This window comes from Gouania willdenowi, chromosome 8 (genome assembly GCF_900634775.1).
Source record: "Gouania willdenowi chromosome 8, fGouWil2.1, whole genome shotgun sequence".
In the NCBI taxonomy this organism is placed as follows: Eukaryota; Metazoa; Chordata; class Actinopteri; order Blenniiformes; family Gobiesocidae; genus Gouania; species Gouania willdenowi.
In genome coordinates this window covers 26,312,857-26,340,055 of record NC_041051.1, presented here as the reverse complement: position 1 = coordinate 26,340,055, position 27,199 = coordinate 26,312,857, and the positions used below count along the sequence as shown (strand labels likewise).

Below are 27,199 nucleotides of genomic sequence, written 5' to 3'. Positions count from 1 at the left end.
TTCAATAAAGAAGACACAAAACTACCTCCATAATTGTTAATGCAACTACTGAATAATTGATTTTATTTCATTTTAATTAAAAAAACGGGAACGCGTGAGTGAGGCGGCTGAGGCTCCGCCCCCTCCCAGCTGTCTGACCCTCCAGTATAAAAGCTCCCAGTCTCTGTCAGCTCTGTGACTGTCACAGTGGTGAGTCACTGCTGTTAACAACTACTTTTATTTTTTAAACACATTTTCCAGCTGGATTTAAACTACATCCGCGTATTTTTAATCCCCGTGTTAAATGTAGCGATTCTACAGCTGTAAAGTTGTTTGTTTTAAACACGTTAATCTGAATGTAGTCCGAGCCCGTGTCATTTTTTTAATTAAAAAAATTAATATGAAAATGCAACCTTAAGTGAGGAGTTTTAGCAGGTGGAAGTTAATTTACAGTTGGGTTTTAGTGGAGATGTGATAGTGAAGCGACGTTCCACAGCTGACAGTGACTGGACGTGATGGGCAAATGGGAGATAACGATGGTAAGTGATTTTTTACTTTAGATTAAACGTAAAAACAGCCTGAGCTCCTCTTATATTCACATTACGTTCATTTGAGAAACATTAAGCTCTCTAAAAAGTGTGTTAAAAGCATATATGAATTTCAAAATGAATCTTAAAATGTTTTTTTTTCCGTTTTTATTTTTATTTTTTTTTAAATCAGGAATAAAACTAACAACGTCCATGTGAGTTATATGGTCATGCAGGAACTGAAATGCACATTAAAGTGTTGAAATTGGGTCACTAGAGCAGGGTTTCCCAAATGGGGGTACGGATGGCACTACAGGGGTTACATGAGAGAGAGAATGGAAAATTAACAAATAAAACTTCTAAACTATACTAATTTATTCAGGAGCTACTAAATCAGTGTTTTTCAACCTTGGGGTTGGGACCCCATGTGTGTTCGATTGGAGTTCAAATGGGCTGTCTGAAATTTCTGATAAAATTGTTTTTTTTTTTTTAAATGACACAACTGTATTTCTATACTTTTACTTTGTGAAATATAAATCTAATTCAACTAAAATTCAGTAAAAAAAAAAAAAAAAAAATCAATGATCAAAAACTAATTCTAGAAAAAAACTGCACTGCACTAAATACTGTTTTTTTTTTTTTTTTTTCCACTTATTTACAAAATTAGATTATTTTAAACATGTGTTATTACTCGTTCATTCCATAATTATGCTCTATAGTTGTTTTTAAATAGTTTTCTAAGTAAAATGTGGTAGTAGGACGGGGGGGGGGTACTTGGATTCAGAAATAAGAAAAAGGGGATATTTGTGTGTAATGCAATAAAGTGGTTATCGCAGTACTTCAGATAAAATTAATATTTAAATACTATAAACAAGCCATATTCTAATGACCACAGGCCTGTCTATACACTGTATACATTTTCCCCTTTTGCTCCAACATGGACCAAAAACTGCAACTCATGTTGTATTCTGACCCTTACTTTGATCTCCTTCAAGAGTACTGAATCATATGAATGTCCTCCAGTTTGATATACACTATTTAAATATTTAATCTTCACCATTTAATTTAAATTTCAGGGAAAATTTGATGAAGGAAGACGAGCAGTAACTTAAAAACGTGAAAATATTTGAGTTCCATGTTTTCAACATTGGGTCACATCATTTTTCGTAATTTATGCATTTTTTTTTTTTTTTTTTTTTTGTTATATCTCACAGGAAATCATCATATTCCTATTTTACTAGCCACTAACTAACAACTCAACGAATCCTGAAACATGTAATGTTTTTACAATTGTGATATTTAACAAAAATTCACAGTTTAAAATAAATAAAATGACACCAAATCTGCAGCATCTTTAACAGAATGCTGTCTGCGACATTTAAATGCATTTGTCCCACTGTTTCAGTTAAAAAAATCAACATTTTAAGTTGGTTAATTTGATACATAAACTAGTAAAGTGCAGCAGTATTTACTTGTACTAAAGTCCTAGTTTGCTAAACCAATCAGACTAGTGCTGCAGTTAGAACAGGCCTGAGGCGGGCCCCTCGCATGGTACCCCCACCATGTTGGTGACCCCCTGGATTAAACCATGAGGGCTTCAGTGAGCCTTTGCTGCTCATTCATTAACCCTGGTACTAGTTCACTGAGTTTCTAACCTCGACCTTACATGTGATAGAAACTGACCACAGGAAACTCCACCAGAGTTTCAATTTCCACCTGCACAAGAGAATAGATTTATCATTGTTTTTCCAAGCCTGGCCTCAAACACACCATGACCATATTTGGATCATATGGTGTAGAACAGAGTTTCTCAAATGGGGGTGATTATCATACTAAATATTACGAGCAACTCACAAAACAACAACAAAAATACACAAAATGACACAAAAAAACACATGCACTAAGAGAGAAATATACCTACTATTACCAGCAACACAAAACGACAACAAAGACACAATAAATGAGAGAGAAATACACAAGATGAACTACTAAATACACAAAAATAACAGAAATATACAAAACGACGTAAGAAACAAATGACACCAAAAACACACACTAAAGAGAATAATTTAACACACAAAAAATTAGAGAAAATATGCTGAATAATGAAACGAACTACAAAAGGAGGGAGATGACTGTAAATGATAAAAACTATAGATATAATATTATTCAGGAAGCACTAAATATTGTTTCATTCAATTTATTTACAGAGTGAGATTCTTTAAAATGTCTATCACTTGTTCATTCCATCACTATGCTCTAAAGTTATTTTTTTCACATAATTCTGAGCAAAATGTTCTCATTGGGGTACTTGGATTTAAAAGTTAGAGAATGGGGGGTACTTGAGCCAAAAAAGTTTGAGAACCCCTGGTGTAGAAAATGCATATATTTCAATGCCAGTAATGCACTTATTTAGCATTATTATCAGTTTGGCCAGATTTATTATTTTGTCTTCCTGAATCAGACTTACTTTAAAGTTTAAAGCACAAATCTTGATGGGACCCACATTTTGCCACTGTCAAATAAATCGTGACCCAGTTTTAATTTTTTTTAGAATTCAACCAAATAATTTTTTTTCGAAAATAGCTGTTGAAAACACACACGTACTGTATAATGTTTTTTTGAAACATAAATCTATATATTTTCCTGTGTAACACGCATTTCACAGCATGCCTGTCAACAAAAAGTTTCTTTCAAAATAAAAAAAACAAGTCCAACGTGAGAAATATGAAGTATTTACTTATTTTTGACCAGCTGTTCGTGACAAACCCAGTACAGGTCTGCGACCCACTTTTGGGTCCCGACCCACCAGTTGAGAATCGCGCGTGTGTGTGTGTGTGTGTGTGTGAGACAATGCACAGTTCTGTTTGTGTAACCGACTCATTTCTGCGACGGACAATGGGCCTTATGTGACACTGGTTAGCACTCGCCGACACAGATTTGATCGTTTTTGTCGTTGTGCAATGAAAATTTGAATAAACCATTCACATGCAGTGTTCCACCCAGCATGTGTAACCGATTTAAGCGGCTGGTTTGGCTGAAAAGTCCATTTTAAATGTGACGCACGCACTAAAGTATTGACTGTAGTGGTTCTTGTTTGAAGGCAGCATATTGATTTGTGATGGTTTAGAGAGGAAACACGCAGGGCTGCTGCTGCTGTGGCCTCGGGTTAATATGTTGTGCATGAGGCATTTAAAGGGACGGTGTGGAGGCCAATGCTTTGTCAACCCACACGATATTAGCAAAAAGCCCACTGGACAGCTCTATTATACACATGGAAGAATTGAGGAGTCTGTACATAGATGCAGTGGAGACGTTTATAGCAGGGCAGTCATTCTGTACTATGAGTTATTCATGATCTGCAATAACCCTGGCTATCATGTGATGACATCATCTGGATCACATGTGTAAAACTCATGGTCCTGGAGCCCAATCTGTCCCTTTAGAAGCAGCGATTCTCAACTTGCGGGTCACAGACCTGTACTGGGTAAGTCGTGGACAGCTGGTCAAAAATGAACAAACACTTAATGTCTCTCATGTTGGACTTTCTTTTATTTTAAAATGCATGTTGCAAGGAAAAATATATGGATTTATGTTTTAAAAAATATTATATATATCTGTATGTTTTCAACAGCTATTTTTGAAAAACTAAATTTAATTGGTTGAATTCTAAAAATAAATAAATAAATGGGTCGTGATTTATTGACAGTGGAAAAATGTGGGTCCCAGGGTGAGACCCGTTGAGAACCCCATTTTGCCACGGTCATTAAATGTCGACCCAATTTGTTTTTTAGAATTCAACCAATCAAATTTTGTTTTTCAAAGCTAGCTGTTGAAAACACACACATATATATATATATATATATATATATATATATATATATATATATATATATATATATATATATATATATATTTTAAAACATAAATCTATACATTTTCCTGTGTAACATGCATTTCACAGCATGCCAGTCAAAAGAAAAGTTTATTTAAAAATAAAAGGCATATTGAGTATTTATTTATTTTTGACAAGCTGTCCACGACCCACTTTTGGGTCCCGACCCACCACTTGAGAATTGCTGCTTTAGAGCCTCCAATTCAGCCCGAAGGAGAGAGTGAAAATGGCAGAATATGAATCATTGTGCCAATTACAAAATAATCCCATTTTAGATATCTCAGCCTGTCCAAATGCACTAATTCAATGAAACTCTACAAAATTTGCAGGCCTTAATGTTTTCCCATGCTTTTAAAACTTGTCCTAAAATGCACTTTGGCAGCACTTAGTCACTCTCATTCTCTGCCTGTTATGGTTTTATCCATTGCTGCTTATTGCGTTGCTGTTTTTAACTCCTATCTGTTTTATTATTTTGCCTATTTTTATTTCACAGTATTTTTGTAAGCCTTGGCTGTTTAAACAGGCTATAGAAATTAACTCATTGTTAATTGCAATTTGTACAAAGAACATTCAGTTTTTTCCAAGTGAAATCCTGCAGTTTTCTCAGTTATTTCCCCACATTAGATATGCCACTTATTTGGATATGGGCAGTGTCTTCTATACTTTACACATTATTTACAGACAGAAGTGCAAACTAGGCCACATTAATGATGAAAATGTTCCCACCTAAAATCTGTGGCCCACTTGAGATTTAACTGGTTCGTATTTGGCCCTTGAACAAACATGAGTTTGACATCTTTTATATGATTATTATAGAAGGGTTAGTCTTATCACTTTCAGTATTTTATGTTTGTATCTTGTAAAGCTGCAAACAATGAAATAATATCTTTTAAAATATCCACATAGTTTGATTTCAGAAAGGCTACATGAGTGAAAACCTGCACTCATTTTATATTTTTATGATGCGTTTCAGAACTTTTGTTTCTATTTTTTTGCTTTTATTTGTCTTGATGCATCCTTTTATACAAAGCTGCTGTTACTGTCTGGCTGATAAAGTACCAACATATGCCAATATAGATCAGTTTAAAGAGTTAACAAATAAATACCATATTTGGTATTATTCGGTATTACTAGTGCAGTGCCCATAGAAAGTATGTCTTGCTATAGAAAAGTGGGAGGTTAAGTAGCTTTTACATGGATGGTTTACATGGGGTCTTTAATTCAGAATGAAAGTTAAATCCTCTTTAAACTGACCTCGTAAACACTCAATTCCTTATGCAAATGTAATTCTGAATTACACATCTTGAGTTACCATGACTACCTGTCAACATTGAGCTGTTCCGTAAAGCTACATTTAAGACAGTTTTATGAAATAATTCATGAACGGTATCATTACAATCCAAACAAATCTGACGCTGCACACCCTCGAACCAAGCAGCAGCCATGTTGAAAGTCTCAGGTCAATCTGAGCCTGATTCGCAGAGATATTTGAGACACACACACACACGGAGGTTCCTTGCTTTATAGATGGATAGATAGATACACATGAAAACAAACTCGACCTATTTGCTTGCCTAAGTGGCTAAATTAACATTTCATTCACTCTGAATGTAGTTCTGTTTAATTAATTTGTGCTACCTTGGTTTTAAAATCCTTTTATGTAAACCATGTTAAATCAATATTAGCATTAAAGTTGCATAATGGTCAGCTCTGTTCAGCCTGCCTTCTCCAATGAGAAAAGCCAGCTGCTGTCCTGAGTGCCATCACCTGAAGCCTGGACGAGGAGCTTTGTCATTTACATCAAATAAAACCTTGATTTAAGTCTAGTGCTGACAGGTGCGCTGCTTGAGCTACTCCTATTAAAACCACTCAGATCAAAGGCGCTCATTACCCGTGTTTGAACCATTGATCATTATAATGTAAGTTTAAAGGAAGGAAAACGGTTGCTTTTGGAATAATCAGATCTTCTTGACTGGTGTATACATTTGGAAAAAAAAGTCCATTTGTCTGTAAGTATTCCCCACAAAATTCTTTGAAATTGCACATTTGCTGAGTTGCAGGTTAATTGTGGAAAATAAAAGTAAGCATTTTTTTTAGCACAAAGCATTGAAGTGGATAATAGCTACCCTCTAACTTGCTGGTGCAGTTTTTCTGCCTAACTGGAATGATACTCATGAGCGTAAACAAACATTACGTAGTAGTTGTGGTTCAGAGGAGCTCAGTCTAAGGTGTTGTGTCACCTGTTTGCGTGTTGGTTTTTACCCTGTCATGGCTCTGGTAGACCAGACTGGTTCAACTCAGTTTGTGTAACCACCAAACATGGCTTCTCGCTTCCAGAACCCAGTGCAGGAGTGGGGCGAGGAGATTGAAGACGGTGCTGTTTATGGGGTCACGCTGCGTCGAGAGCCCGTCCCACCCTCCCCGAGCTCTGCTGAGACAAGCCCCTGCTCCGCTTTTATGAAATACAGGACCTTTAAGGTGCGGCGTCTGAAGGCTGCCACTCTGGAGCGTCTGGTTAATCACCTACTGGACCATGGCTGCCAAGAACCGGACTATGGAAGGATCATCCTGTCCACATACAGAACATTCACCAGCAGCACAGATCTCATAGAACTGCTCTTCCAAAGGTAGTTCTACCATTTTCTGCAATTACATATTTTCAGCCTGTTTTTTGGTTTCATACTTTGGTAGATAAATAAATATTTAGGCAGTGAGAGAGTGTTTGTAAAGGAAAACTAAGAATGCAATCAAGGAATCTGTTTACCCTTCAGCTACATGTCGAAGTAGACTAGGGGTGGGGCGATACATTGACGTTACGATTTAATGGGCCTAGATAGATAACTATGAAATATTTTTAGACAGAAAAAAAGACCCATAAAATTTCAGTTGGGAAAATAACCGAACAATGAACAATATTTGACTTTACCATTGGTCATACAGGGTTCTCACCAGGAATTTTTCATAGCATAGGGGGATCGCGCGTGTTGAAAATTTTTAAATTTATAACCTCTGACGGCCAAATATTCTGAAGGAAATCTAAAGTTTGTTACTGCCTTACTTTAAAGCCAAAAGTGCTTTGTTGAATTGGTGAAGGGTCATGATGAATGGCGTTTGAGTTACTCATGCTTGGTATAGGTCCTCCACTAATAAATACTCAGACACTGTATAGACAATAAATAACATTTTATTGAAAAGACTGATTAGAAGATGCCCTTTTCAAATATAAATAAGGTGTCATCGCCTGTATTAGACAATGCGGCTGATGTATGTGTTTCTCGATTATGTAGATATAAAAGAGCGTTTGGACAACACAAGCATGCCTGGATGTCAAAGTATGCCAAAATTATTACGACAGTACCGATTACAAAAGGAAAAAAAACAACAGAAAAGCCTCCTATGCCGGTCGAAACACACCGTAGGGGGAGACATCCGTCCATAGGGGAGCAAAATTACACCGTAGGGAACCCTACGCTCAACAGCGCTGGCGAGAACCCTGTCATACTGGCATACTTTGGCTATATGACATTTTGCACTTATAGAAATATATTTAAAAAAAAGCAAGCCATAACAATCTGGTGTGTAGTAGATCATACCATTGATGATGCATTATGAGACATTTCATCGCGATATTTTGTTGCATGATGTATCGTCCCACCTTATTTACTAAGTAAGCGTTCATATAAACAGATATTTCTCCGATAACCATCTGATTATATTGGTTTGACTGTTTTATTTGTATGCAGAGTCACGTTTTGTTTAGACTGCAATTACATTTCCTTAGTAAAATAATCTGGGTGTGAAATGATGCCCAAGGTCTATAAACATTTGCACATTTGAGGGAATCTGAGGGAAAAACTTAACATGTGACCTGCAAAGGTGAATTTAGGAGAACTCGGGGTCCAAGTGCAATTGAACCTATAGACTTGGTCAACCTGGGCCAGTCTATTAAAGGGCTAATGCATGGATAACTGTATTTTTCTGCTCACAGGGACAGTGCCTCCTCTTATTTGGACAACAGTGAATGCTACAGCAGGCAAGTTCATATTTTCATGAGCTACAGAAATAAAAGCCTTCCCCTTCAGCATGCGTTTGTAGTTAAATGTTTACCCTGTAAAAACCCACCGCTGCTCCCCCACAGCCCCCTCTTGGCCTTCGTGCAGGTGTGGTTGGATGACTACAGCGAGGACCTCAGAGACCCTCCCCGCCACGCTGCACTCAGGCTCCTGTTGGACCACCTGAGGATCAGCTGTGCTGTGTACGACAACATGCACTGCCAACCCAACTTCTGCTCGTTGGCCGGACAGGCAGAGGCCCTGCTCCAACAGTTCCAGAAAGGTTTGATCTACTATGTAAAGTTTTCATCTTCTTTCAAAAGTCTGACACATATTGCAAGTATAAATTGAAGCCTTTATTGGTACATAAGAGCCGTTTCTAGCTTTATGGGGCCCAATGCTAAAAGGAAGGATTCCTAATCCAATAAATTATCCACAAACTGCTACAATCTATGCTTAAAAATTATAATCCTCTAAATGTCAATAAGTGTGTGTGTGTGTGTGTGTATATATATATATATATATAATAAAAAAAACACTTTTTTCTTTAAGTAGCATTTTGATCTTGTGTATCTCTTCATCTTCTGTAAAAAGCTCTTATATTTTACCTGTTAATCTTTATTTTAAGTTTTATGTTTAGCTTATGCATCTCTTCTGTAAATAGCTTTTATAATTTGCTCACTCTTTAACCTGAGCACCCAATTTCATTGCATACAATATTTGGTTCTGGTGATTAAAGCAACAATACAAATCAAATACTAGCTACAGCCTACGATAGCAGTTTATTTATTTATTTTTTATCTCATGCTTCATCTTTGGGTCCCATTAGTGGCTTATGGGGCTCTATACAATTGTGTAGTCTGCATATCGCTAGAAACGGCTCTGCACATGCTCTTCATCTTTTGTTGCGTAGTTCAGTCATTTTAGTTCACGACTTTTGCCAAAAACATTTAAAATTTTGTGTCATTTTCTGCCTCCCACTGTTTGTTTTTATTGGGCATCCCTCCTGAAGTGGAATCCAACATCGGCTGTCCAATGCCAGACTATTTGCAAAACGCGAACAAAGATGGTGACGATGGTTCAGGGTGTGAAATCTCTTCGGTTCAAGGTGGCGTTATGGACTTTTCCACTACAACCATTGCTGAGCAGCTGACGCAAATGGACTCTGTATGTTTGATAAATGATTTACTTGGTAGTCACTTGTTCACATTAGAGTGATGGTTATCCATTTTTTTCTCTTCTTGCCGTTTCAGGCTCTTTTTGCCAAAGTGCTACCATATCAGTGTTTGGGCTGCGTGTGGTCCCAGCGAGACAAAAAGGAAAACCTGTCGTCCACCATTCGAGCAACCGTTGCCCAGTTCAACGCCGTCACCAACCATGTGATCAGGTCTCTGCTCTGCCAGCCTGCGGACACCAGTGCGGCTGCCTGTCCTCTGCTCCTCTCCTCGCCAGTGCTTAGGGCTCGAATCATAGAGAAGTGGATTAAAGTAGCTCAGGTAATGATTAGACAGGACTTTATGAGCTTTTCCCTTTTTATAGCAGTGCAGTCATTGGATAGGATAATTAAAATATACGTTAATCTATTGAATTGTAATGTTCTTTTGCAGGATTGTCATCGCTTAAAGAACTTTTCCTCCCTCCGAGCGATCCTATCGGCCCTGCAGTCCAACGCTGTTTACAGGCTGAGAAAGACCTGGGCAGCTGTCAGCAGGTACGTTAGATAACAGCAGTGTCAAAGGCTGCATATTTCATCGCTCCGGATAGCCTTGTTTATATGCTTTTCTACATAATCGTTTCCATAACGAGGCTGTTAAACCCTCATCAGGTGCAATTCTAAGTCTGAGACCGCAAGTCAGCAAATGTCGTACGTTTTTTAGTGACCTCGATTCTGTGCCAGGTCACAAACTGCTCAGTGGTACGAAAGTTCAAGGGAAGATGCACCTTACATCTGAGTCAGCACTTTGGAATTTGCAAAAGACGGCAGTTTTGTGTTGTGACATAACCCATACTGCTTTTGTTTTTCAAGGGACAGCGTTGCTACATTTGAAAACCTCTGGGAGACCTTCCCAGATGAGAACTGTGTTCTAAGCAGCAAAGAGCTCCTGATGGAGGTGAGCCAGACAACACCTCTATTAGAAATAGTGTTTGCTCCTCAGGTGGAAGAGAAACGCGATCCCTCCTGTTCATTGTCAGATCTATGTTAACCCGGTTATGGGGAATGACCTTATGGCAGGGATAATGCAGTGCTGGTCTTCTGGCTTGTCAAGTCTTTAAGGCTATTGTAATGGCAATGTTCCAATTTTTGTTCCTCTGTTCCAATGATTGCCTTTAACACAGGTAGGAGTGAAGTCTTACGCAGATGCAATCAATGATATTCCAGCCGTTATTGTAGTTGACTTGATGGTTTATTTGAGGGATTTGATGGATAAAATGACAACAAAACATACCATTTCCAGCGGTTTGTCTGAGTGCTGGTTTGACCGTGAATGTCGGTCTGGTGAGAACTGTATATGCTCCCCCTACCTGTACCTCCCCTTCCTGTCACCTATGCCCCTATATATACACCCCAGTGCCTTCAGTGTCCCTAGTGGAAAATAATGTGTAAGACATATCCACAACTAAGTAACATGCCAACAATAAACACAAAATGGCTACTACACCTATGTTCTCACTGCTGGTCAATTTCAATTTTAAAAACGTTTTTGTTTTTTGCCCATATCTGATTTTTGTATTTATTTTATATTATTTTTTAAATCACCGCTTTCATAATGTGGATATAAATCCGATGCGTATGTGATATTTTGCAATGCGACTGCTGTCTGAAAGGCCAGGTCGCTTTCTATCTCAACCTTTACGCCATCAAAATGCGATAGTGTCATAATGATTCTGCCTCCCAGAGAGGAGGGGGGGGTGTCAGTGCCCAATCCTTTCACGGGCCTGATCCTCTCGGATCCTTTCAACACATATTCGGCCTTTTTTACAGCAGTTTGTGTACTATTTAAAGGGCTCAAACCCTGGTATGTAGTGAATTCCGATTTATTTTGTTTTTTGTTATTTTCTGTTTGGTTTTTGATTGTCATTGTTGTGTACGGTGTTTTGATCCGTTTTTGTATATATCGCCTTGCTGTGCTTTTTCCTTTTTGTATTTTTGTTTAATTAACAATTAAAAATACCACAAATCAGTCACATATTTACACGTGTACTATAAAAATAGTTAACTAACGTCGTATATGGTTGGTTTACATTCAAATATCACGTCCTTGGAGCTCTATCGTAAGGAATTGACGTAGTCTACACGCATGCATTGAAAGGATCGGGCACTGACGGGGGGAATCCCCGGTGGAGGACGTAATTAGAGAAGCAGACGGCGGGAGGAGAATAAGTTCTTAAGATTAATACATATTTATTATAATATTCACATTATCAGTGCCACACACGCCAGGAAGAGATACTTCTATATTTACTTCCGTAAACTGTGCGTGCCTACGTGAGCACGGACTACCACAGGACCACTTTTGCGCATGCGAGTCACTTCAGGCTCGCATTCTGTTGATACTCCAAACTGATAGAAGATGCATTTAATGTGTAAATATGAATGAGCACACAAAGCAGATTTTTCGAAATGATCCGAATTGAGCATTAAGACCTGCTGTGTGAACGTAGCCTGATGCTCTTGAGTCCAAGCTTAGTTAACACTTTGTATTACAGGTTTACATCTACAAGTGAATGTATTGTATCCATATTAAGTGTATGACTAAAACAAAGGACTAGTATTGGGGTGTCAAACTCGTTTTAGTTCATGGGCTGAATACGGATCAGTTTAAGCTAGTGTGGGCCACAGAGTTTAGGCGGGAAAATGAGCAACTTTATCATGAATGTAATCCATACTTTACATAACAGTCCATGCTGGATTTTCACTTCAAATTTCCTTGATTTTGACCATTTGTAATCAATGTGGGTAATTTGTGGAATCATTTGAGGGAAAATTGCAGGATTTTTTGGATAAAAAAAAATAATTAAAAAATGAAATAATTTGAGATTTAAAATGACTGCCATTATGTGATAAACGGTAAGTCCTGATATCTGAGGACCTGAGATATCTACAACTGAATTATTTGGTAATTGTCACAATGATTCATGTTATGTCATTTTTACTTTCTCCTGTGGGCCAAAACAAATGCTCTTAAGGGCCAGATTTTGGCCCCAAGCCTTGAGTTTGAAACAGACTAGAGAAGCGTGCAGAACAAAATTTTTCATTGTCATTTAAAGCTGGCCAGAGCTTTTGGATTTCCTTTTGAATGGTGAAAAAACTTTACAGCAGTCAAGTACTGAAGTCCTGGGAATATTTGTCAATGATGAAAATGAGGAAGACTCATTCCTGTAAACCTCCACAGGGAACCAATAGGGGTGAGTTGGACAGCTGAAGGTTAATGTTCACCAGCTCGTACCGGCCATCTCACATTCTTTCACTTCTGTTATAATTTAAATGATTAAAAGAGATGAGGTTTGACCTTAAACACTCTAAAAAGGTCCAGTTTTGTGCCTAATGTGAAATTAAAGCTAATATAGGAATCTTCTAATAAGATCATGGTGCACTTGTTGCATCTTAGAAAATAATGACTTTCTACCCCTGGATGGATTTTTCACTTATTAAAGCGTATTCATTTGGAGTTAATATTTACACACGTCTAACAGGGTGAACTGGAAAATACTGACGAGGACATTGCGTTCCTCTCTTTCCCCTATTCTGGTCTGTTAGGTAACTGCATATAAGGTGTATTGTGTTTCTATAGGACTGTGGGAAATTATTTACCTTCGCTTTCTGGACGCACAAATCCCATACTCACTCTAGAAATTATTGTAGTTGAGGTGAAATCTGAGAACCAAGAGCTAAACCCACTCAAACACAGGGAGAACATGCAAAATAACCAAATCTCCACCCTGACGCTTTAAACCAGGACCTTCTTCATTTGAGGCCAGAAAAGCGATACTTTCATGTAAACTATTACAGATATGCACAGTATTCAAAGTACAGTACATATTCTATAAATGCAGACTTTCATGCTTATTACTGTTTTAAAAATGAAGGATCAAATTTTGTGTACTGTAATCCAATGACTGGTAGTTTTCACCAACCGAGGTCTACTTGTAGAGATCTTGAAGGTCACTACAATCTGTTTTTATAATTTACAAAAAACTTTGTTTACCTGCAATCATTAAAAAAACTGACTCTGGACATAGTACAGTTACAGCATTTATTACTTGATTTGGTTTGATTGCGTTGTTTTTTTTTAAAGTTAGATGAATAGTCAGTGCCACGAAATTCAAAAATGACTTATCTACACCAGATGAAAGTCTTTATCTGATTTTAAAACCCTGTGGTGTAATTCATATTGCAGATGGCATTGGGTGTCCACATTTAGTTCAGTTTAAAAGGAGGTAGCATCAGAGTTTTTGTCTATGTAATTTTTATAGAATGTCTAGTTTTTAAGGTATTCCTGTTGTACTGTAGATTGTTTTATCCTTAAACCTAGTGTTCATGGTCCCCACGGTCATGAAATTCCTGGAAAAGTCATGGAATAATAACTGTTTTGGAAATATTGCCTATTTTATTTTAGTGTTTAAAATATATTAAACCCAAAAGATGTTAAAGCTGCTATCCGGAGTTTCTGAGAAACGTCTCGATGTCCCGCCCTAAACAACCTCACTTCCTCTCATTGCCTCTACCAGAAGCCACGCCTCTACTTTTCTACACGTGAATCGCGGAACAGGGTCGCATCGGGTCACATTGATATGTCTATGAGTCAGGTTAGAGCCAAAATCATATTTACCTGTTTGCTGTTGTGACTCGCGGCCTTGTTTCCGTGCACGGTTCCACAATCACTTTGACAGTCTCAAAAACAGGAAGTTGAAGCCTATTGGCTGGGTGCAGTCGGTGCTTTCTTGCATTTCTATAGGGGTCTGTAGGACTTGTATACATTAATGTATACGAATGACCAAAGTAAAAGACTAGTTAGGTATTTTTTTGTATTTCAAAAGAATCATACATAAACATAGATTTCTCAGAAACTCTGGATATCAGCTTTAAGTGTTATCTCAAAGTGACGTTAAGCTAGTCCCGTAACCCTAACACCTTGTGTTGTACATCACTTTGGGTAAAAGTGTTTGTTAATTAAAGAGGATTGAACATGGTATCACTTCGTTAGTGGTTGTTTAGTGTTACATTCAATAGCTGACGCATCATTACTTAAGAAATATTCCAAAAATATTTTTGGCACCTGTTTTGGAAAGATTTTGAAAAATCCTTGTGTAAAAAGTGTGAACCCTGAGTGTTGGACTGTCTTTATATTCTACAGGATGAAGGCCAAGCGACCGTGGACAGCATTTCTCCAAAGACATTCAAGCAGTACCGGCTCTCGAGACAGATGGTGAGTTAGGCCTCAGAGGGAGACTTGTTGAGTGCCAACTCAAGCCTGCATTTAATCTTCAGAGTTCCACCTCCCTGCAACATCAGCACTTCCCTCATTGGATATGTTTAGGTTCAGACCAAACGCTGAGTCTCTCGTTTCGGACTTGGAAAACCCGCAGATTTCTTTTGCGGTGGGTGGAGTATCTCTGGCATGGCAGAGGCTCAACCTATCTTTAGCCCCAGCTCAACATGTTTCAAATGGCCTCCCATCACCAGGATTACAGGACAGTAATAATAGAGCAGCACAGGTCTTTTTATGAGTCATTTCTCTTCTCCCAGGCTGAAATATGAAGCCACAGCGCTGCTATCTGGGACCTACCGTGTGTGTGTGTGTGTGTTGTCAACACTTTCAGTATTAAGATTAAAGCGAGGGAGCCGAGTGGATTTAAGGGAGAAACATAATCTGACGCAGTGGCTCAATATGTGTAATTACACGTTGTCTGATTACAGAGTACTGGTGCATCCAGTGGAGTGGTTCCTTACCTGGGCACCTACCTGACTGTGCTAACCATGCTGGACACTGCTCTGCCTGACACTGTGGAGGTGCAATGAAACTGAATGACTTTGCATATTTCATTTATGATTTTCTAACACATTATAACAACTATCCATTACAAGTACTGTAGTTAATAGAGCATAAATAAACTGTTGGTTAATGACTTATACATTGCTTGTTGAATATTTGCTAACAGTTTAAGGATTTATAACTGTGCCTTATGTATTGCCAATAGATAACAATTTATAAATTGTTAACTGTATGTTGATGATTTATAACTGTACGTTATAAATTAGTAATAGATCATGAATAAGCGATTCGTAAGCTACTTACTAATGACTTGTTAAGTAACTGTTAGTAAATGAGGAATAGTTGCAACTTTAAAATAAAAATAAAAATGATAAATAAAATTATGTCTTTAAGGCTTTAACTTGACTAATAACTCATTCATGATCTATTGGTTATCTATAAGGTACAGTAATAAATCATTAACATACAGTTGTCATGTTTTTTATAAATTGTTAACTAACTGCTCGTAAGTATCTATAGATGATCAATAAACAAACTGTTAGCAAATATTCAACAAGCTATTGCTAATTAATTAACAGTTTATTATTGATCTATTAACTACTCATAACAGACAGTTATTATAAAGTGTTACATCGAAGATCATTTCTTCAAAAAATTCATAAAAATAGTCAAAATTAATGCTCAAAAGTTAGTTTTGATATCCACCGTAAACACTCTATTTGACCTTGTTGAAAAGTTTCATGCATTGCATTGTGGGATGTGGAGTCTTAGACAGATGTGTTTTTACATAATTTAATCCTCTTGATTTTGAACACATCCTTTTCTTGACACAGCAAAGATCCATAAGGTTAAATGCATTTGTTTTGTTCTTTTAATGCATGTGTCAAACTCATGACCCGGGACCCAAATCTGCCCGTTTGGAGTATCTAATTTGGCCCGCAGGAGCAGATAAAAATGACAGAGAAAACATGAATCATTGTGTAAATGAAACTCAACAATATTTGCAGGGGCCCATAGTTTTCTCGTGGCTTATATTGCATGATTGCACTTCTTTTTAATGTTAAACAGTTGAAAAAACTAAATTCTTACAAAAATCCTTCAATTTTCACAATATATTTCTTAATTAAATAGAAATTGGTCACAAAATCTAAGAAATTTAAAGTGAAGACTCTGTTGGGACTATTTATCACTTATTGCTTGGATATGGTCGGTTTATTACATATTTTGTATGTTATGTATATGTAAAAGTACAAACTAAGGCACAATAATGTTGAAATGACTTGTTTTCCCACTTAAAATCTTAGGATCAAACTTTTGACACCCCTGGTTTAATATATCAATATATTTTACATTGTGGTTGCACAATAATTACAGCAGTGTTTAGAGTTTCTGCTCTGACTCAGTTTTTTCCACTTTGTGCTCTTTGAACAGGGTGGACTTATAAACTTTGAGAAGAGAAGGAGGGTAAGATGTTTTTTCCTTATTCTGCACAGCACTCATCCTTTCTGTCACATTCCTCAGCAGACGTCTAAACAAACAGCCGAGGCCTCCTGAGCTCCTCTTTAAACTTGTTCCTCTCCATCAGAGCAACACGACGGCTTTCTAACACCCCTGTTTATTGCTACTAGTTGTGCAACACATGACGACAGCGAGGACATTAATGCGTCTGTCACTCTGCTTAACCAACGCGTTTTCTGTCCCGGCAGGAGTTTGACGTTCTCTCACAGATTCGAGCGCTGCAGGCGTCGTGTTCCCAGTACCACCTTCCCAATCACCCCAGAGTCGCTGCCTGGCTGCAGGAAATCAAGCTACTTACTGATCAGCAGAGGTGTGCTTTTGTTTTACGCATTTTACCTTCCTACCACACAAGCATGCACCATCAGGGTGTGACTGCTCGATAAAAATCTCTACAATGCAGTTGTCAGATTACATAGCAACCAGATTTTTTTTGTGCATTTTTTTTTTGTATAATTTTTTAGTTTTGTGTCTTTTGACTCATTTTCATATTTTTGTGTTTTTGTGCATTTCTGTGGTCGTTTTGTGTATTTTTTGTATAAATGTTTAGTTTTTTGTTTTATTTTACTCATTTAGCATATTTTTATTATAAATTCCTTATGTGTGGTGAGGGCGTGTTTTGAGATGTGTGTACGTGTGACTCGCTACCTGTCCTCCTGGTTGCTGTGTGGGACTCTCTCCATCTCCTCCGTGGGTTCTCTCTCACACACATACACGCGTATGCACATACTCCGTCACAGATTGTTGAAATGCGTTTGTCTCACACCCAATGCTTGAGACTTGAGCGAGAAAAAAACAGACCCGGGCCGGAAGTACCACAACGCAATTAAAATTGGGAGCCGTAATCTCAAAACAAAATGAAGCTAAATATTTTGCTATACACTTAAATAACTTTTAGCAGTACAAAAATGTTTTTAATATTGACCTTTTTTGTGGACTGGAGGAGGGTCTTCTTCTACTGATTATTAGAGGTTGTAAATGAACAGATTGGTGTGCTAGCGCCCCCTCACACTGAGGCCAAAAGCTGAATAGGTTTCACTTCTGGGTAAACAGGAATGCTAAATAAAATTAAAATAAATGTTTTGCAACACCCAGTAAGTCCATAATAATGCATGCACACGCTCAACCTATGTGCAAGCTGTCAAAAAAGTTTCAGGTCGAACAGAGAAATGTGCTCCACAAACACACACGCACGCAGAACTTCCTTGATTTATTAGAGAGATGTTATATTGCTGACAAAAACAATGTTACTCTGATAATAGTTGGTTATTAGTTTACACAAACAATGCAACTGAAACTCAGCCCTGACAAACTGAGCTGATGATAGGAAAGTCAAGTTTGTGATGAAGTGGATCAGCAACTCAACACATCAGCTTTCATACGAGATGCACCAGTTAAAGCAGTGTTTCTCAAATGGGGGTACGTGATGGCACTACAGGGGGTACTTGAGACAGAGAGAGGAAAATTATTAAATGAAAGCATTAAAAATATGGGGTTTTATAATGTTTTTAGTTAAAAATGATAACCACACTGAATATTATCAGCAACTCATAAAACGACAAAAACACAATAAGAGAAAAATATCATTGCTAGTAACACAAAAAACTGACAACATAGACACAATAAATGAGAGAAAAATACACAAGATCACTACAAAATAGACAAAAATAACAGAGAAACATACAAAACCACATAAACAACAACACCAAAAACGCACACCGGCTATTTGGATTTTTATATTAATTTTTTTTTCTCGTAGGATAAGTGTAACAAGAGTTTACAATTATGGATATTTGTGTTGCTGGTTAGGTACTGATTTATCATTGTTCACTAAGGCTTTTTCTTTCCAACCGTTACTGAGTAAATTATTATTTTTCGTTTTAAAATGATCAACGAACATTGGGAAACTCCCAAAAGAATTAAATGACCAGACAACAATCAAATGCATCACATCATAGCCGACCAACAGGATTAAACATGGCACCAAAACAGCATTGAATGCTAGTTTTGAATTTAATTAATTGGTATTTTTATTATTTAGTTGTACGTTGGAGATAATAAAAAGCAGAGCTAAAATGTGATGGTTGTTTTTTCTCATTGTTGTTTTTTGCAAACTATTAGTTACACTACACCTCCATACAAAATGGGCCTTAACCCTTTAGTTTTACTGTTAACCTTCTGCTCATTCTCGTATTGTTACAGTCACGAACTCTCCAGACAACTGGAGCCTCCAGTGGATCTGTGCTCGCCAACTTCCTGGTGCCAACGTTCCCTCTCAAAGAAGCTGTCCTCGTGAGTATCCTGTTTAGAGTCCATCTGCTTGTTCAAACACACACTACAAACACATTTAACCACGAGCACAGATCAGTAAGCAGCGCTTTGGAAACAAAGGAATAACAGGAACCTGCTTTCCACTGTAAGCCCAGCAGAGTACCTGGACTGGAGAGATGTTTTCCTGAGTTTTATGATTTTGTTTATTGTGTGATTGTTGAGCATAATTGCAGCACATTAATCTGTCATCTGGCCTTTATCTGAAGATTTAAAAATGTGACTTTAAAGGGCTTTTTTTGTGTGGAAAGAACATTTTTTTTTACTTGAGTATTTAGTATTTTACATAGCTTTAAATTCTTTCCTACATTGTGCGTCTGCAGACTCCTGACCGTCTCTGACGTATCCAGGAAGTTTCCTGCCGATCAGATCAGCGTTTCCTCTTCTGGATCCAGTGGATCTGAGATCGATGACTTGTCCTCCCTAAACGCCGCCTGCTCCAACAGGCTGCAGGTAAATGCTCAGTGTTGCGTCTGTGCAATTGAATGTGGTTTTCATTGCAGGTAAGGAATGCAAAGTAAATGCACTGCATGTGAACTAGATTTGCATAGTTCACATATGTAACACTCTTGTACTCGAGTGCAAGTAAGTCGTACATAAAATACTCCAGTAAAGTAAATAGTACTCAAAGTAAAAGTTTCTTTTACATTTTTTAAACTTAATTTTCCACAAAGGCATCTGTATAAAATAAAAGGTTTGTCAAAATGTACATTTTTTATTTTATTTTTTATAAAATAACACCAATTAATTAAGTATAACTACATTTATGCACTCTAAAATTGAGAAAATAACTGACGTCCAATCCTATTTTGGCGTGGTACATTTGATTGTTGTCTGTTCATTTCATTTTTTGTAGTTTCACAATGTCTGTTGATCATTTTAAAACCAAAAAATAATAATTTACTCAGTAAAGTTTGGGTGTAGAAATGTAAAGAATGTCTTTACTTCTTTTAAAACGTACTTAAGTACAAGTAAAATTACTAATATACCCATAAAAGCAACTCAGTTACAGTAACGTGAGTATTTGTAATCTGTTACTTTTACCTCTGCCTTTTACACACTATGATCAACAAACTCCCCAGAACCTAAAGTTGTGCTAAAATGAGACAATATCTAAATCAGACAGGACAGTAGACCTCCAGGACACAGATTGGAACTCCTGTCACCATCTTTGTTTTTCAGTCATTTCACAGCTCCTACAACAACGTGTCCGACACCTTCTCCTCCGCCTCCACCTGCTCCTCCTCGTCCTCCCAAAGCTCCTCAGCAGCAGATTCCTCAGACGCTTCTACTCACACCAGCTCGTCCACGATGGACAGCCCTGTGGATCTCTGCTCTACGCACACTTCAGCCCACGGCGGTGCACGGCCCAGGCCTCCTCTGATGTCCCAGCACAAACGCTCGGTGTCCATGACGTCGTTGCCGCTCTACAACCGTCAGGCGGCCGACTCGTGCATCATCAGAGTGAGCGTCGATCTGGGCCCCAACAATGGCAACCTCTACAAAAGCATCCTGGTGAGCAAACCTAACATCACAGATTAAAGTGTTAGCCTCCCTGTGGTTGATCTTTTAATGAGACGTTTGCATGTTCAAGCGTAAACATGCAAATTAGACTGTTCTACTATAGACAAACATGTTTGATGTTCAACGGCTTCATTTGGCTGCAGAAAACAAGTTCAGACCAGCACAGTTCCAGTTAAGGCACGTGTAAAACTCATGGTCCGGTGGCCAAATCCGGCCCTTTGGAGCATCCAATACGGCCCGCAGGAGAAAATGAAATGGCAGATAAAACAATAATTATTGTGTAAATGAAACTCAACAATATTTGCAGGAGCTACCTGTTTTCCCAGTGCTAATATTGCATGATTGCAGTCATTTTGAAAGTCAAACTCAATTTTTACAAATTCCTTAAATTTTCCTCAAATTACAACATAATATTTCCTATATTAAATAGAAATTGGTCACAAAATATAGAAATATTAAAGTGAATATCATGTTCTAACTGCTCCGTATTTGCCCCCTGAAGAGTTTGAGACCCTGAGCTAAGGCATTATTTCAGTTTGAGGATTTTCCGTACTTGATTAAAAAATAAAACATTTTCATAACCTGTCTCCACAGCACGTTAACTTGAACTGAAATGATGTCATCAAGACCACTAACTTTTCTGTTCCACTCTATTCTATTGCTGCTTGTTTTCTTTGTTTGTTGCACATTTACACACAAATATTAAAAAAAGACCACTACTCTGTGGTTCCAGGTCTGGAAAATGCTGGTTGATTTAGGATTGGCTCTTCCACCTATTTTCCTGTAACTGTAAATTCACACAGTTGGTCAGACTCATTTGTGTTTAATAGGGGTGGGACAACGTACAAAATTCACAAGACGATATGTGATACTGGGTTCACGATGACGAGATGACATTTTTTGAAAGGGAAAAAAATGCAAAAATATGATCTTTTCAACTTAAGTGATGAATACAACATAAACAAAAGACCATTTTTTTTCCTATTTAAAGTGCAAAAAGTGCCGCTCTGCGAATGCAATGCCAAAAGAGACTGAAACCATGTCGTCGTCACAAAATTCTTTGCATATTAGTTTTAAAAAAAATGAAAAACATCAAACTAGAACAGTCTGCACAGGCCAGGTTTAAGATACAAACATGCTCTTGTTCAACAATAGCATCACTACATTTTCTAGCAGCAATTGAGACCTTTGGGCTTTGATTATCTCCTGCGTTTTGATATCGCTATATTTTGTAATAAAAATAATGTTTTATTTATAATGCACTTTACATTTAAAACAAATCTCAAAGTGCAACAAATGGGTGCATTAGAGTAAAAGTGTTCAGTAGGGATAAGATTTAGAATTGAAAATGGAAAGAGGACAGTAAAAAAAAAAAAAAAAAAAAATTTAAAAATGGTTAAACAGAGGGCTGCAAAATATTCAATTCATGATTATTTCTAATTTTATTTTTTAAAAAGCTTGCAGAAGATGTAACGTCTCCTCAAATTTCCCCAACTCACTGACGCAGCAGGCTAATGCTAATGGTCCACAGGGAGGCCTGTCATTGCCAGTTGTTTAGTGGTACAAAATGAATAGGGTTTTTTCCTGCTTTGTGCAGGTTAAATGCTGATAGTGCAGTGTGTGTGTGTGTGTGTTCAGCAGCTCTTTGTGATTCTGTCTTTCACAGTTGACCAGTCAGGACAAAACTGCTCAGGTGATTCAGAGAGCTCTGGAGAAACATCACCTGGAACACATGAACTGGCAGGACTTCACTCTGACTCAAGTCATTTCCCAGGAGCGAGGTCACAAATTTCCTCATTTGCTTTTACGTCATTGGAAATGCCTTTAAATCCTCACAGAATTTGTTTGTTTTCAGAGCTGCTCGTGCCAGACAAGGCGAATGTCTTCTATGCCATGTCCACCACGGCCAACTTTGACTTTGTCCTGCGACAGTACAACAAAGGCCAGAAGAAACCTTTGAGAGCCACGGCTAGTCTGGGACGATTCACAAAGTAGAGCCTCGGAAGACAGATTGATTTAAAAGAAACTTTAGCAGTAATCTATTTGTAAACTCAATAGTTTTAATACTCTAACACGATGTGACAGTTGCACTTTATGGAGAAGAAACGCCTCGATTGGTGGGAACGAATCATTCCGTGACTGTTTGTCCGATGGAAGAAAAAGTGAATCCTTCCACAATGTAGCAGATTTGTGCGTGGGATCAGAAGACTGGCCTCATTTCTGACGCCGTTGAATAACCTGCCAGGTTAAAAAGGGAACGGGGTCAGTTGGTGGGCGGCGCGTCGATCTGCCGAGCGTCATCGGAGTCGAGGTCGCCCCAGCGTGCCATCTGAGAAGTGGGCGGAGACGTTCCCAGCAGAGACTCCTCCGGAAGGATGGCATTCCTTAGGCTCAGTCACACCAGAAAGAAGACGGTGTAGAAATATGTGTCAGTGTTAATGCTTTGCCCAGACTCGTTTTTAAAAGCATGTATTTTATGTTTTTCCTCTTTATTTATTACCAAATGTTGTTGCCAGTTGAAAACTCTTTCGCTCCACTGTGATTCATAATGACTGCACCTTTTTGTAACTCATGTTGTTTTTATGACTCATAGAATATACGAAACGCACCACTCCGATTGTAAGTATTTTACCAGATACACTAAAAAAAAAAAAAAAGACATGTATTTAAAAGTTAAACACTGAGGTTTTATTACCGTACTTGTGAGGTCTGGCTTAATTTGAAGCTCAATAATCATTTCAATAATAGAGAAACTTGAAGGAAATGAGTAGTTATGTTTTTTTTAATAACGTTAAAGCTGCTGATGAGAATTAACCTCCAACTTTAGGTGCACAATAAAAATCATTGTCACAAACATATTTTTTATGTCCTTTGTCTTTTTGTCTCTCTGACAAAAAATTAATGAGGTGATGAAACAAATATAAAATGTAAATCAAAAATGGTTTTTAGCTGATTCATTTCTTACATTGTATTAATACACATTTGACTTAATCCTTTTTTTTGTGTGTGTTGGATAAATTGCTGTTGATGTTGAAGATTACCAGATATTGACAATAATTTGATGAGATACTAATATAATGCCAATGTTGGAGGAAATTTGAAAAAAAAAATGAATCCCCACCTTGATTTTAAAACACAATTTTCTTGCTGAGTCATTCTCCCGAACTGCAAAACAAACACTGACATGTTTACATTTTTGTAAAATATCTTTCAAGCATTTGTAGTAACTTTATAGTTATTGTAAATAATCCTAATCATCCAAGTCTAATAGTTCTAGTATCTTAGTGAAGGAAACTGGACTTTAGGTTTTGCTTGAAGAGGATTTTTGTTGTGATTATATAATTATTACATAATGTCTAAAAGAAGCCCCATATGTATCCTGATACTCCATAAGTTTGAAAATGTAATTTTGGAATAAGACAAAACCGTAACACCTACAACAAATGTCAGTCAACGATATGACGTCACCTCAGGTTCAGTTTATTGATGAAAACACCCAAAGGAAATGAACTGAAATCCTTCAGTGTTACATGTTGTCCACTTGGTGGCGCCAAAGGACAACAAAAACATGACGTCACTGAACTGCATCGACACAGAGTGACCACGTGGTGGTGCTGCTAAAACATCCACATCTAAACACGACCTCACCATCGCTCTGTACAAAGCTAATAGCTTTCATTGTTAGCAGCAGCAAACCTTTTGAAGTTTAAACTGGGTGGACACTTTGAAGAAGCTGTTGAAGACCTCACTTTTCAGAAAAGCTTTCAGTTAACTAAATTTTAATTTGAACTTTTTTTTATTATCCTTTTACGATGTGGCTCCTGTGATGTAAATGCACCCATGTTTTATTATTCTATTATGATGTTGCACCTGTTTTATTCATTTATTCACTGCTCTCTACAGCGCTTTGTGATTTTATCTGCAAAAAAGCGCTTTATTAATAAATGACTTACTTACATACTAAACTGGGCAGAATTCGACAGGTGTTTAGTTCAGAGATTCTCCAATCACTTGCAAGGAAGACACTTTTTCAAGGACCCCCTTATATTTCCTGCATTTATTAAGCACAATTAACTGCCATATTTGTATAAGAATGATCTATTCTTTGAACGTTTCAACTTAAATATTTTAGTTTACAGCTGTGTTTAATGTATGACCATTAAAAATGTGCACATTGATTTAAATTTGTACTTTTTTTGCTAGATTTTACAGCCATTGAGACAACCATCTTACTTCACAGTAATACGGCAGTGCTTCATGTATAGTATCCATATACGTACATTAAAATGGGCAACTTTAATCACAGCGGGGGCCCACAAAAATGTGATTTTCTGATCTTAGGGCCACATTATAAACATTCACGTCAGCATTTAGAATAATGACTAATCTGAGCATCAATACAGAAATCTTTTTTCTTGAAATGTTTTTTTTTGTATTATACTGTTTTGATGTTCCAGAAAGCATTTATTACTTGAAAACATTTTTTTTAAACTTTGAATATTTTTTTATATAACACAGTAATTTCGCTTTGGGCACCAAAAAGGCTCGGATGGCCCTGCATTTGTCTTTTTTTTTTGCCTGTGCTTGTTGCTTTCTGGATTTTTTTAGTCAAACTCATTGACTGCCAAAGACGTCAAAAAACGTCAATTGTGTTTTTCGGCTGGGGTTGCTAGGAGACAGTGTGACAAAGCTCTCCCGTGAATATCGAGCTTGTACCATGATGTAGTGACAACTGGTGCCGTGTAGGTGGCAGTAGCACACCTTTGAATGAGCTATTACCCTTAATGGGCAGAGCTCAGAGGGAGAAGAAAATAGTTTACAAGACAGAAAATGGAGCTACGAGAGTTGATGTTGAAGTTCCCAGCAGCTCACGCTCGACCTGAGCATGTGTAGAACTAAGTGGACTATTGAGAGTGTCGCGATGGTCAGAGAAAACGATAAAAAAAACAGGGCAAGCGGTGAGACTCTGCATGTCCGGAAGGAGGAGGAAGTGGCGCACGTGGAGAATGACGGGGGAGAGACTTGGAGGACGACCAAAAGACAGTAAGAAAACCATTCAACTTTGACCTAGATAGCATAATAATACTAATTTTGCCATCAAAAGCTCGGTCTCAGTGTTGTTTTTATAGTTTTATGGAAAGAACCCAATGTTGAGGTGTCACTAAAGAAAAAAACAAAAACAAAGAAAAAGGCTTTTTTCTCAGCTTTTTATCACAAACTGGCGATTTGTATGAAACTTGCCTCTATTCAGCTGCTGACTACAGAAGAACGAAACAAGCTAGAAACAAAAAATAATAATTCTAATGAAAGTAGAGAGTCTATTGGCATGTTCACTTCACACCAAATGCGTCCAAAGCGTCAACAGCGTCAATTTTACACAGACAATACATGGTGGACGCACTTCTAGGAGCGTCAAGAAGTCCTGTTGCGTGTCCCGCGCCTCCTGTACGGCGCGTTTTGAAGCTTTGAATGAGATTTCAAGCTTTTGATGTGAGTCCGGTGCCTCCAAAGCAGCCGACGCGAGAGTTGGGATTGTTGAACTTTTGGGGCATACCGCGGCACGTTGACCAATCAGGAGCTTTCCCCAACCGTGACAAATTCAGAATAATGAAAAAAAAAAGCTTCCAATTAGGGGCGTGAGGCACGATTTTGATGCCCGAAACACATTTAATGTGAACGCAGCATCATCTTTCAGAATCTGGTTTCAGATTTCAGATAGTCATAGTACAAAATAGATCTTGAGAGTCTTGGTCTTGAAAGATCAGTGAAAATCATCTAAAAAGCCTGGAAATATGGGGTTGGCTACTCTGAAAATGGCTGGTAGTGAATTAGTTATGACTGCTTTAACCTTTAGTGGTTATACTGAATTCAATGAGGTGACTTTTGCAGTGGAGTTTGTCCTCCGCAGAGAGCTGTCGGACTCTCCCTCCACTCAGAGCTGCTGCAGCAGCAGGAAATGCACACTCAGCACAGGCACACAGGTTTGGGTTCATTAGAGCACGGCTTGCCTCATCGTGTGTGTGTGTGCGTGCATGCGTTTTGTAGTGTATAAGGTGTGTGATGCAACGGTCAGCACTTCTGGAGGAGAAACAGGACATTGCACCTCATAGTGTCTCATGTATTATGCATGTCTGTGATGTCCAGCTGTGTGTGTGTGTGTGTGTGTGTGTGTGTGTGTGTGTGTGTGTGAGAGCTTCATGCTAAACCAGGAACACCCTCATTCTATCAGTTTTGCCCTTGGACTTCTTCCAAAAATGTAAAATGCTATTAGTGGACATGCTTTGTCTTCTCTCTGGATGTTTGGTTCTTTGCTGCCGACCCACATGAGACATTCAAGGTCTTACCAGGATTTGTCCCGGAAATCCATGTAGTCAGTCTCTAACG

General features: G+C 37.9%; 1 protein-coding gene across 1 annotated transcript; it reads left to right on the top strand.

Annotated features, from left to right (window-relative positions):
• The first annotated feature begins 186 nt into the window (after positions 1 to 186).
• LOC114468523 (ral guanine nucleotide dissociation stimulator-like 1) lies at positions 187 to 23,673 on the top strand. Its single transcript, XM_028455483.1, has 17 exons — positions 187 to 518; positions 6,739 to 7,028; positions 8,390 to 8,434; positions 8,540 to 8,736; positions 9,466 to 9,620; positions 9,707 to 9,949; positions 10,061 to 10,164; positions 10,480 to 10,564; positions 14,810 to 14,881; positions 15,373 to 15,465; positions 16,880 to 16,912; positions 17,155 to 17,276; positions 19,166 to 19,255; positions 19,615 to 19,744; positions 20,474 to 20,806; positions 22,482 to 22,596; positions 22,671 to 23,673. The coding sequence occupies exons 1-17, from the start codon at positions 495 to 497 to the stop codon at positions 22,808 to 22,810; spliced, it is 2,271 nt and encodes a 756-aa protein (XP_028311284.1). The 5' UTR covers positions 187 to 494; the 3' UTR covers positions 22,811 to 23,673.
• Positions 23,674 to 27,199: the final 3,526 nt, after the last annotated feature.

Bases quoted from the DNA above. Each gene is read 5' to 3' on its own strand.
- LOC114468523 (XM_028455483.1), top strand. From the start codon at position 495: ATGGGCAAATGGGAGATAACGATG. The intron at 19,256-19,614 runs GTGAGTATCCTG...GTGCGTCTGCAG, and splicing joins CTCTCAAAGAAGCTGTCCTC to ACTCCTGACCGTCTCTGACG. The intron at 20,807-22,481 runs GTGAGCAAACCT...TGTCTTTCACAG, and splicing joins ACCTCTACAAAAGCATCCTG to TTGACCAGTCAGGACAAAAC.